The sequence below is a fragment of the Macrobrachium rosenbergii genome, chromosome 59, assembly GCF_040412425.1.
Source record: "Macrobrachium rosenbergii isolate ZJJX-2024 chromosome 59, ASM4041242v1, whole genome shotgun sequence".
In the NCBI taxonomy this organism is placed as follows: domain Eukaryota; kingdom Metazoa; phylum Arthropoda; class Malacostraca; order Decapoda; family Palaemonidae; genus Macrobrachium; species Macrobrachium rosenbergii.
In genome coordinates this window covers 16,492,948-16,505,874 of record NC_089799.1, presented here as the reverse complement: position 1 = coordinate 16,505,874, position 12,927 = coordinate 16,492,948, and the positions used below count along the sequence as shown (strand labels likewise).

Here is a 12,927-nt window from a genome sequence, read left to right as displayed (position 1 = left end):
GGACATGAATACTGAACTGAACTGAATTCAATATAGAATTTAGGCCAAAGGCCAAGCACTGGGACCTATGAGGTCATTCAGCGCTGAAACGGAAATTGACAGCAAAAGGTTTGAAAGGTGTAACAGGAGGAAAATCTCGCAGTTGCACTATGAATCAGTGGTTAGGAGAGGCTGGAAAGTAAGATGGAAGAAAGAGAATATAAAAGGAGGTATAGTAAAAGGAACGAAGGGGTTGCAGCTAAGGGCCGAAGGCACTCTGCAAAGAACTTAAGTAATGCCTACAGTGCACCTCACGAGGTGCACTGACGGCACTAACCTCCTACGGGTGAACTTGAATACTGACCTGTATTTTTGACGAGAGTGACAGAACTTTCTTGAATCTCATCGTGAAAATTGGATAAACAAAATGACATGTGAGACAGAGGTGTAGTACTTTCTGTGACGCCTTCTGGGTGTGGGAGATATTCGAAGGTTTTGCCTCTAATTTAAAGTTAATTTTAAATGAACTTCTATTAGAACAATAAATATACAGAGGGCAAAATTTTGACTTGCTATAATATTTAGAACTTATAAATACCTTATTTCTATAAAGGGGAGAAGCAGGAGACCGATAATGATTCTCCTTCTGCTATGGTTTTAAAAAGTTAAATAATATTCCTAATATATCTAGCTAGAAAGATGTAATGGTAAGGAAATGAAAAAAGAGCTTTATTAGAAATTAGCAACAAGGAAAGCTGGAAAAAACCTATACATATCCGAACCTGGGTTGCAGTCAGATAAAACTATGAATTTATTATGTTTTTTCTTCTTCTTCGTTTTAACGTGCTTTTTCCCATTTTTATATGGGTAAACACGATGCCTTCTTTTGAAGGACTTTGATTTGGCGTTGGGGGTAGGCCGTAGCCTCGATCGGCTGCCCTGCCTGACATCAACTTAGACCCCGGTAACGATGTGTACGTGTATCGTACCAATCCCAGCTCCCTTTCTCCCAGCAGCGAGGAGAACTGGGCGGTTAGGTCGACAGTTCGAGACGTGCGAGGTGTCTGTTATGTTTTTAGAAGATGTTGGAGTAGCTTTGTTTATGTGTGTATTAGTCTGTAACACCCATTTGCTTTCAGCAAACCTATCAATGGATAGGTTTGCTGAAAGCAAATGGGTGTTACAGACTAATACACACATAAACTTTCTCTTTCATTTAATTTCTATTAGGGTAAGTCGAAGATGGGAAATGTTTTCCAATAGTCTTAGGTTGTTGCCTTCCTTAGGAAGGCCGAGTAGACTTCACTAGTGCCATAGACCTTGTAGTTTCTCTCATTTTCCTCACTATCTCTCTTGTATTTAATGAGAATGATAAAGGGGTTCTTCAAGGAGACGCTTGGTCACTCTTGTCATTTTCTCTCGATATTTCCGCTAGGTGGGTAGGGAAGTTCATGCCTATTTCTAGGGATTCCAATGGTAATTAAATACTGGCCTACATTAAAGGATTTGCAGAGGTAGAAGGTCGGACTAGGATGGGATTCGAGGAAATTTCCCAAAAGTATAGACAGAAAACGAAGAGGACGAAGTTTCTCCACTAGAACTAAATTATGAAATAATTTAAACAGCGAACTTTCTCACACAAGAGGTAGATTACGAAATAATTTAAAGATAAAATGTGTTTGTGTCAGCAAAAGTTCAGATTTTCCATATCTATAGGATGGGTTTGCATCCCCACCCTCCCCCAAGACATTATCTGCACTTTTCATGGCAGCTTACAAAATACTGTTACTGGACATCATATCAGTTACGTAGGGTATGTGTTATCCCAACGCTCGTTGTAACACTACCAAACCGAATTCCTCTCTAGGACTGGCCAGTAGAGATCTGTCTGGGAACCGCCTCTAATAACGGACCTTTCGCTAAGCCTACGCCTATTTTGAATAATGGGCCCTAACCTTCCAACCTCTTATCCCACGCGCTTGACCTCAAAGAATGTACCGCACTTCTGTCACACATGTTATTTCCCTACTGATGATAATGTTGAGAACTCAAAATAAAAACAAAACAGCCTCAGTTACTTACTGTTGTCGAGGGATGAAAAGTCTCTTTGCTGTTGAGAGTATTGGTTCCCCAAGACATGTCATAAATCTTTTTTGCTATAAATTTCACTAATATTGGTATTCTTGTTTAACTTAAAAGCTTTTTTTTTTTAGTAACTATCTATAGGGGGATGGTACTTTGGTTTCTGCAAACTGTGGTGGTCTTATGAAGTCAGTAACAAAGATATCTAACCATAATTAGTTTCGATTTTTATTTTGCTGCTGCTAAACACGAGCAGGTTACTCCATTCCGATAAATGGTGGCATTGTGATACTGTCTTAATAAGCAAATCAATTCTGTCTCTATCAAGATAATCTCTTAATATCTTATTTGTATCCAAACGTTCTTTCCTATACCGTCCAAATAAAGCTGTAATGTGCTTTCCTAGAAAAATATGCTTACCTGGAGTTTTGGTACTTCATCTTATTATCTCTTAGCTAGTCAAGTTCTCCTAATCTTCTTTGTCTACCCATCTAATCCACTGACGTAGTGAGCAATACTTTCACGTAAGGTCCATATGATTATAGTCTTCTTGAAGAGTAACAGAGCATCTTACATTAATCATATTTATGTCTAGTATTTTAAGGAACTGGTAAAGCGACTCCTTTTCCTTCTTGCTTTATCTATTTTTCAGTGTAATTGTCAGTTCTTGCGCTCAGCATTTTTTAGAAATGTGAGCTGGTAAGCGTGTCATACATAAAAAAAATTATAATTCTGATTCTCTCTGCTAAGGAGTTGTAATTTTTATTAATCTTATTGTATAACATCTCACTTTTAATACTTTATAGAGACAGTTAAAAATATTACTTTCGCTCTTATTCACTTCACTAGTCTTTTATCGACAACCTGTGCTTTTACCAAAAAAAAAAATCACTTTCCTTATTACCTCTTTTCATCGCTTCAACTTTCATTTGTCACTGTCACTCATTCAAACTGAACTTCTTTCACTTTACAGCTATAACTATTGGCATCATATTGGACTAACTTTAGGACTCCTTACTACAGTCTGGAAGAATATTAATTTCTATGTCCATAATAAATAGACTCTTCACTACAGTCTGGAAGAATATATATATATATATATATATATATATAAATAGACTCTTCATGTACACACATATATACAATATATATAATATATATATATATATATATATATATATATATATATATATATATTGTGTGTGTGTGTGCATATATGTATGTATATATATATATATATATACTGTATTTATTTTATATATATAGACAAAATACGAAGGAAAGAGAAACGATGGGTGCCTCAAGGCCTTTCGACTTATAGTCTTTTACTTAGCAATTTGCTAAGTAAAGGACTACTAGTCAGGCCTTCTATTGTTTCTCTTTTCATAGCAGATCTTGTATTTTATACATTCATTCATCGTTCTATATTTCGTGATTCAGTTATACACATAATATATATATATATATATATATATATATATATATAATATATATATATATATATATATATATATATATATATATATATATATATATATATATATATATATATATATAATTACGAATTCATATAAATATTCATGAGCCAAACTTTGCAAGAATTTCCTGTAACTGTAATGTGCTTCATAACAGGTAATGTTGCAGCGCCGGGCAAAGCTCAGAAATAATCTTCAAAGATTATGCCTTCCTTTGACGGCTCGCTCGAAGTGATAAACTAGCGATAAAAAATTTCTCCAGGAGTAAATAAAATATAGGCAAATGTTGCATTTCCCAGGCTCAAGAAGAAATTCGTTACAAGATACGACAAAAAAAAAATGTACGCTTCAATACCGGCTAATATTAATAAGGGAATAAGGATATTACTGTGAATAATAAAACTGTATTCCGAAGAAGGCCAGTAGAGAAGTAATGTCCACAATATGTATGATTCATTCGTGAATATAAACATATACACTATTCAAGTCTAGCTGTAGGATTTCTATAGCCCGACCTGTATTTACCTTTAATTAATTTTTCAATAACTTTCGTACCCGACAGATGAATTTTTACTCGCTCCCTAATCAGCGCCTTATCTAATATTCAACCACGTACGAAAGGTAAGTTCAGTTAATATGTTCTATATTATATATATATCTATCTATCTATCTATCTATATATATATTTATATACATATATATATATATATATATATATATACATATACACACATATAATATATATACAGTATACATATACATATATATACATATATACACATATATATGCATATATATATATATATATATATATATATATATATATATATATATATATATATATATATATATAATTCTGTCACTTATTCCCATGTAACTTCATCTACTCATAGATATTAAAATATAAATACCCTTAATTTGGGTTTAGACCACGTTAGGAATATGGGTCTCAATTTACCTTGGGAATAACTCACCCCAAAGGGAATTACATTACTGTATATATACATACAGTATATATATACATACATATACACACACACACATATATATATATATACATACATATATACACATATATATATACATATATATATATATATATGGATATATATATATATATATATACATATATATAATTCTGTCACTTATTCCCATGAAACTTCATCTACTCATAGATATTAAAATATAAATACCCTTAATTTGGGATTTAGACTACGTTAGGAATATGAGTCTCAATTTAACTTGGGAATAACTCACCCCAAAGGGAATTACATCGTAAATGCATCTGCTCAGCCAGGACTCGAACCCTGTTCCTGTAGAATCTGAACAGTGGAAACAATTTAAAGAGAAAATTAAATAAAATAAAGACAAAATAATATATAAAATAGAGAAAATTAAATAAAAGAACACAAATAGGGAACAGGAATCGAAATAAAATTGAATGTCGAGATATTTCAAGTACAGTTCTTTTGACTCTTCTGAAATCTTTCATCACATCATATTTTGATCGAGAATTGTTCTGGATGAAACTGATTCCATACTTACTGTATAAAACAGATATAAATACGCAAAAGTTTCCTCGGCGCAATCGAGTTTTCTGTATAGCCGCTACAGCACATAATCAAGGGCACCGAAAATAGATCTATCTTTCGGTGGTTTCAGTATAATGCTGTATGAGCCGCGGCCCGTGAAAGTATAACCACGTCCCGGTGGTGGCCTGATCTATATCGTTGCCAGAAGCACGATTATGGCTAACTGTAACCTTAAATTGAGTAAAAACTACTTAGGCTAGAGGGCTGCAATTTAGTATGATTGATGGTTGGAGGGTGGATGATCAACATTCCAATTTACAACCCTCTAGGCTCAGTAGTTTTTAAGATCTGAGGGAGGCTAGAAAAAGTGCGAACAGAAAAAAGTGCGGACGGACAGACAAAGCCGGCACAATAGTTTTTGTTTTACAGAAAACTAAAAAGCTTGACCAAATCTGGCCCAGGGACAGTGGCCATAGGAATACCAAAACCCTGATTGAGAATCTAAAAAATTGCAAATACTTTATAAGAAATTTTTTTATTGAAGAATAAAAATAGGTGGATTCTTACTACAAAATGGGTCTGACAGTTTACAGCAATTAATATTTGTTTTGAGAATTTCAAAGAACTTATCAGTAATTGAAGTTAAAAACTCTTTCAAACAGTACTGAGGAATAGTCGTGAATAGCTTATTGAAACCATCTGGAGGAAATGATTCTACTTTACATTTATTATAATTTATCGTAACTGTGATTAGTGGGAATTCATAATTTACTGTTAATTATCCACCATTTTAGGTACCAGCGAATTATTATTGAGTTTTATGGATGTCTAATAAGCTTTGCAAGTGTTGATCTAAAAAAAATTAACTTTCTGAAGTTTCAACTGATACAGTATACTGAACTCGTGAACCCTGATCTCAAGAGGTTTTCATAATTTTAAGGCAGTGATTCTCAAGGTGGGTGCCACAGACAATGCCTAGGGATGCCGCAAGATTGTCATGAATTTTGTCTTAGCTAGATCATCTTAGTCAGCATAAGTCTTCATATAATTAATTGTTGTCATTTGTAAAAATTAAAAAAAAATATATATTATATATATATATATATATATATATATATATATAATATATATATATAAACTATTTATCACATCATACACGTGATTCATATACAATCAGCTACAAACGTCTTTAATATCAATTCACTCTACCTCCGGAAGTAATATATTTTCATATTGTTGTCAGAAATTTTAAAGATTGATAATAAGTCCACCCATCCCGTGGGATGTCTACTCTAATATTCTTTGTTAACACACACTTTATATATATATATATATATATATATATATATATATATATATATATATATATATATATATTCATTAAATGAGAAGTTAATTCATGCGATATGGTGGGATGGTGAAGAGAAGGGGTGCCGTGTAATGATTACATTAGTTAGGGTGTCATCACTAACAAAAGATTGAGAACGACTGTTCTACGGTGACAAGTTTTTGTCGGAAAAAAATGTTTAAGGTCAGTGGATACGTTAACTTAACAGTGCAACTTGTTATCATTATCATCAAGATAACTGGGAATTTAGCGAGGGCGACGTATGAGAACTTCATTCAAGCAGGAGAAATTATTGATGGAACAGGAGAATCTCTCTCTCTCTCTCTCTCTCTCTCTCTCTCTCTCTCTCTATATATATATATATATATATATATATATATATATATATATATATATATATGTGTGTGTGTGTGTGTGTGTGTGTGTGTGTGTGTGTACACACATGTGTGTGTGTAAATATATATATACACATATATGTATATATATGTATATATATATATATATATGTATGTGTGTTTGTTTGTGTGTATGTATGTGCGTGCGTGTGTGTTTGTGTGTGTGAAAAACTAATATTCTTGACGAACAGGGCAATAAGAATACCCAGTCCAAATTCAGTACCATATTTTGACTTATCATAACACGTAGTTACTGATTAAGACCAGTAGTCTAGAGATGTCTCCGTCTCCCTCCTCCCCCTCTCCCCCCACCCTTCCCATTGCATATCTTCATTCCAACCCCCTGTCTTCGGAACTTTCAAATGCGAGCATAGTCAGTTTTGCCACAGTTGCAACGGCAACTCGGGTAATGTCGACAGCTGCTGTCGCCTGATGAAGCCTGTCGTTTTTCCTTGTTCTTGTGGCTGATGTTTTTGACCTGGGATTCTATTTGCGGTTAGGCTTTCACTCTCCCTTCCTCTATGCTTCGGTACTTTCGTTTTGTCTCTCTGTGGAGAAACCATAGCCTTGTTCCCGTTACACGTGTGAATTTGATCGAGTTACACGTGTGTATTTGAGCGATTTACACACGTGTATTTGAGCGATTTACACGTGTATTTGAGCGAGTTACACATATGTAATTGAGCGAGTTACACGTGTGTATTTGAGCCAGTTACACGTGTGTATTTGAGCCAGTTACACGTGTATTTGAGCGAGTCGTACATATGCATTTGAACGAGTTGCTCATATGTATTAGAACGATTTACGCACGTGTATTTGAGTGATTTACACATGTGTATTTGAGCGAGTTACACATGTGTATTTGAGCGAGTTACACGTGTGTATTTGAGCGAGTTACACGTGTATTTGAGCGAGTCGCACATATGCATTTGAATGAGTTGCACATGTGTATTAGAGCGAGTTACACACGTGTATTTGAGCGAGTTACACATGTGTACTTGTGCGTGTGTATTTGAGCGAGTTACACGTGTGTATTTGAGCGAGTTACACGTGTGTATTTGAGCGAGTTACACGTGTATTTGAGCGAGTTACACGTGCGTATTTGAGCGAGTCGCACATGTGTATTTGAGCGATTTACAAGTGTGTATTTGAGCGAGTTACACATGTGTATTTGAGCGAGTTACACATGTGTATTTGAGCGAGTTACACGTGTGTATTTGAACGAGATTTGTTAACTCAAAACGCAGAGTAGCAATCTAAAGATAGTGACAGTCCTGATCAATATTTCAAGACATTTTTGAAAATATGATTCTGCATAAAAAAAAAAAAGGAAACGTACATTCAGGAAGATAATACCAAACGTAGTATATCTACGAGGATAAAAGTCAATCTAGTATCGTGTAAAACACTGACACATCTACGATTTCCAAGATATCATAGCTGACATCGACAGAGGTGCCTCTGACATTCTAATTTACAGAGCACATGAACCTTTTCTTCTTGCTAAACTTCGAGTTGTATAAGATAATTGTAACGAGATGTTTTTATCATACCTATGTCTATTTTAGCAGGAACTACATTAACAATCATTCCGTGTGTGAAAGTGGCATCAGTCATATTATTAATAATAATAATATTATTGTTCATAATGATATTATTATTCGTAATAATATTATTGCTTAGTCAAGCCATCATGACATTCATTATAAAGTTGCGTAATCAAACGACAGATGATGTCTTCATTTTATTCACAGTGAACAAACTAACGTTACTCTGAAATGTATAACTGGAGAGATCTTACGTCCACTCCGTCATAAAGTCTTCACAAAAGGTCATCTGTTTCTCGGAAATGCTAAAGCTTCCTTCTGCAGTATTATTCTTCTGCCTGTTAAAATGAAATGTCAAACCAGTCGGATAAAATATAAAATAGCTCCTCACTTCGGATTATCTCGGTTTCATGGTACACGGAAAAAAATACATTTTCTAAGTGGACATCATAGACTTGTAAAACGATGGAGAACTAGGACAAATTAAATGCATAAGAGGTATAGCTATTTTTTTTACACACACAGACATCACACACACACACACACACACACACACACACACACACACACACACACACATATATATATATATATATATATATATATATATATATATATATATATATATATAATTATAGTCACTCTGACTCATGATTAATATGCCGCTCGTTAACATAAGGATAATTTAGAGTGCATATAAACCTGACCAGTTTCGGCTATATTTCTAAGTCATTCACAAATAGAGCCGAAAGCATTAACACCAGTCTTAGATTTTCTTAGTTGTATATATATATATATATATATATATATATATATATATATATATATATATATATATAGAATATAGAGGGGATGGACTGATAAGCACCTTATAATTAACTGTGAAAGTAAACGTCGTGTCTCCCGTAGAAGCTGAGGGATTATCACCCTCTACAACACAATTAATAACAGGAAATAACCGATAAGTCTACCTGGGGCATTGATCATGATGACATCAACGCCCGCCATGATTAATTAACTGCTTATTACCTTGAGGCCGTGGATTAACTGACTGCAGTGCTCCTGGGGGACGTGATCACTAATGGAGACAACAAGTCCCTTGTATTCATTATTCACCAGCACTAGGTCTTCGGCCTGACCCCGGGGGAGGAGGGACCCACCAATAATCAGCAGGGAGTAGCAGAATAAGTTCATGAGGAACGACTTCCAAAACGCCGTCATTTTCCTACAACATTGACGACGAGAGCGGAAACTTGAGAGGCCTTCGAGGAAAAGGGTTTACTTTTTCTGTTATGATTATTTTCTTCCTTGGGAAATGTCCCTTCTTCTTTTTCTTCTTCTTCTGCTGCTGCTTCTGGTTTTCTTAACTGAGGATCTATTATGTTTTTTACACTCACTTGTTCATTTGTTTCTTTTCACTGTTGTTCATTCACGTTCTTCTTCAGGTTTTTACATCCTCATCTTCGCATGGTACACTTCGAAGTGAAAGAAAACGAAGTCCTTCAAACTTACCATTTTATACTGGTTAAGTTTCATAGTGTGGCCTTGCGACGATTAATTTATGAGAAAAAGTCCTTTTGTTATCTGCATTAGAAAAATCTGTCTTCCACACTCAGTGCACTTTAAAAAATGTCATGAACTCAGAAGTTAAAAATAAACATGTTGCGCATTTTTGCTTAATTTCTCTTTCGGCTTCTTTTGACATGTCCTCTCATCGTAATAACTTAAGCAAACTTTGTTCTCAACACCACACTAAAATGTTTTCTAAAGTTAGCATCTGCGTATCAACATCGCACATGTAAATAAATACATTTCCATTTGGCAATAGTTTAGTGCCATTCCCAGAATAAACTATAAAGCATGACTTTGATACTGGCCGGTGCCCCTTCGTGATAACTTTACGTAAAGGCCCTAAATACCTCGAAGTTATAGTATTTCTAAAAAGTTTTCTCGTGTTGAAAATACGAGAGGGAAGGTTTTTCCTCTAATCTGGTTAATAATCTTGACTCGCGCTTACTTCAATTTGTGGCAGTTTGCGAAATAAATTTCAATCTACACTAACACAATGCACGTGAGGCACATGCTTCCCTAAAGTTACACATATCTTAATTTCGCGCGGTGACACTCGCAACAGGAGTTTAGATTACGTGTCAGGAATCCATCAGCGTGACATGACATCATCAGTATCTTCCATCAGAGGCGGCTGGAAGTACACTGCATCGGACACAGACTGACTGAGAACGACGTGGGAGAGCTCGCGTAACACGTCCTCTTCGGACTGCGTTCTGCGCTGTACTGGCAATGCGCCATGGCTGCCGAGGCATGGAGCACTAGGAGCGAAGAAGAAGAAGAAGAAGGATCCGATTCCGATTACCAGCGGTGGGGAATTGAACAGCTAGACGCAACCCCACCCACCCACCACACACACACACACAGAGCCACCCCCTCCATTACACCTGGAACTCAACACTCCAGACCCATCCTCCAGCTTAGGGGAAGGTCCATTGCACCGGCCTAAAGTCCCGCCCAATCCAGGTAATCACAGTCCAGAGCCTGGAACCTTATTGGATGGACCCATAATACGCGCGTTTTTCGCCCGCGAACAACCGGGCCAATTAAAAACTACAGAGCGCTCGCGATGTTGCGGCCCTATCGAAATGCACTTTTCCTTGTGCGGTCCGGGTACTTCCGTCCGTCGACCGCATATGCATGTTTATGGAAAAGGAATTTGCATAGCATTTCCATTTATTATATATATATATATATATATATATATATATATATATATATATATATATATATATATATTCTATTTCTTACTTTGATCCATTTTGGAATGGTGTATACAGTACTTTGATCCATTTTGGAAGAGAGAAGGAGAGAGAGAGAGAGAGAGAGAGAGAGAGAGATAAAGAGAGAGATAGAGAGAGAGAGAGAGAGAGAGAGGAAGGTGGCGAAAGACATACACACACAAACGTGCTGAATCAGTATATATCATTTAAACTTTTCTGGCAGTTAATTTCCAAAATATATATACTCTAAGCCAACGATATTTATGGAGTAAGGACGGTCTGCTTCCTTAAGTAAAAGCTAGATAAAGCTGGGAAAAGAAAAGCTGTATACACGCAACATGATTCCTTATGTTTTCTTTAACTGTATATATATATATATATATATATATATATATATATATATATATATATATATCATTTAGTTCCATAATTTTTATAATATTCATTTATTATGGTACCGAATAGGGGGCCTTCTCGATGATTCACCAAAATACCTTGGAATCAGATTTTGAATGATCTTTACTGCTACGATAAATCCATCAACCGCCATAATATCCTTTTCTGAACGCTAGTAAACAAGGAATAAATAGCAGTACATTAGCATAAATTCTCCCCCAATAAATACATGAAAAAAAACATTCAAACATAAATCACTTAATTTTCCAGTCAGTTTGCAATCACTGCAGCAAGATGATTTGTTTTAAAGATCTCCAGTGGAATTTTTTTAATTAATTTGTAGAATGGATTTGTTTAATATGTTTTTAGTTTTCTGCAAAAGAAAACTATTGAGATGGCTTTGTCTGTCCGTCCGCACTTTTTCTGTCCGCACTTTTCTTGTCCTCCCTCAGATCTTAAAAACTACTGAGGCTAGAGGGCTGCAAATTGGTTTGTTGATCATCCACCCTCCATTCATCAAACATACCAAATTGTAACCCTCTACCCTTAGTAGTTTTTATTTTATTCAAGGTTAAATTTCGCCATGATCGTGCGTCTTGCAACGCTATAGGACAGCCACTACCGAGCCGTGGCTAAAGTTTCTGGGCCGCGGCTCATACAGCATTTCACGCTGCACAGAAAACTCGATTGCGCCTAAGAAACTTCTGCGCATTTTTTATCATTTTTTTGTAGGAATGAATGCCGCTGGAATTGGCAACCTGAAACCTTTTTATAGCCAAAGGGGAAAAAATTGTAGAACTTAATCGCGAAGAAAAATTTGGTTCTTAAAAAAACCTTCTGGGAAAACAAAAGAAAGAGACTTCCAAAGCTCAAATAATAATAATAATAATAATAATAATAATAATAATAATAATAATATATTTTAGTTTCCAGTCTTAAAAGGGAAATGAAGAACATGAAAAAGAGAAATTAAGTGTTCAGTGAACTGCAAAGATTTTCACCATTAGCGAAGTTACTTGCTTAACTATCCTTTTGCGTGTTATGATAATGACAACCTTAAATGTGCATATATATATATATATATATATATATATATATATATATATATATATATATATATATATATTTATGTATGTATGTATCCGTGCAAGCAAATTAAGTGTTTATATATATATATATATATATATATATATATATATATATATATATATATATATATGTGTGTGTGTGTGTGTGTATGTATGTATGTATGTATATATATATTATATATATATATATATATATATATATATATATATATATATATATATATATATATATATATATATATATGTATATATGTATGTATATATATATATATTATATATATATATATATATAT

The 12,927-nt window shown here is 34.6% G+C and overlaps 1 protein-coding gene across 1 annotated transcript in view; it reads right to left on the bottom strand.

The window, feature by feature from the left end:
* Window positions 1–10,701, bottom strand: part of LOC136837540 (calcium-activated chloride channel regulator 4-like) — a 59,348-nt gene extending 48,647 nt beyond the window's left edge. The window contains exon 1 of the mRNA XM_067102386.1: window positions 9,388–10,701. Within this exon, the coding sequence (XP_066958487.1) occupies window positions 9,388–9,579 (192 nt within the window). The 5' untranslated portion in view covers window positions 9,580–10,701. The remainder of the gene's footprint in view (window positions 1–9,387) is intronic.
* Between the last annotated feature and the right edge of the window lie 2,226 nt (window positions 10,702–12,927).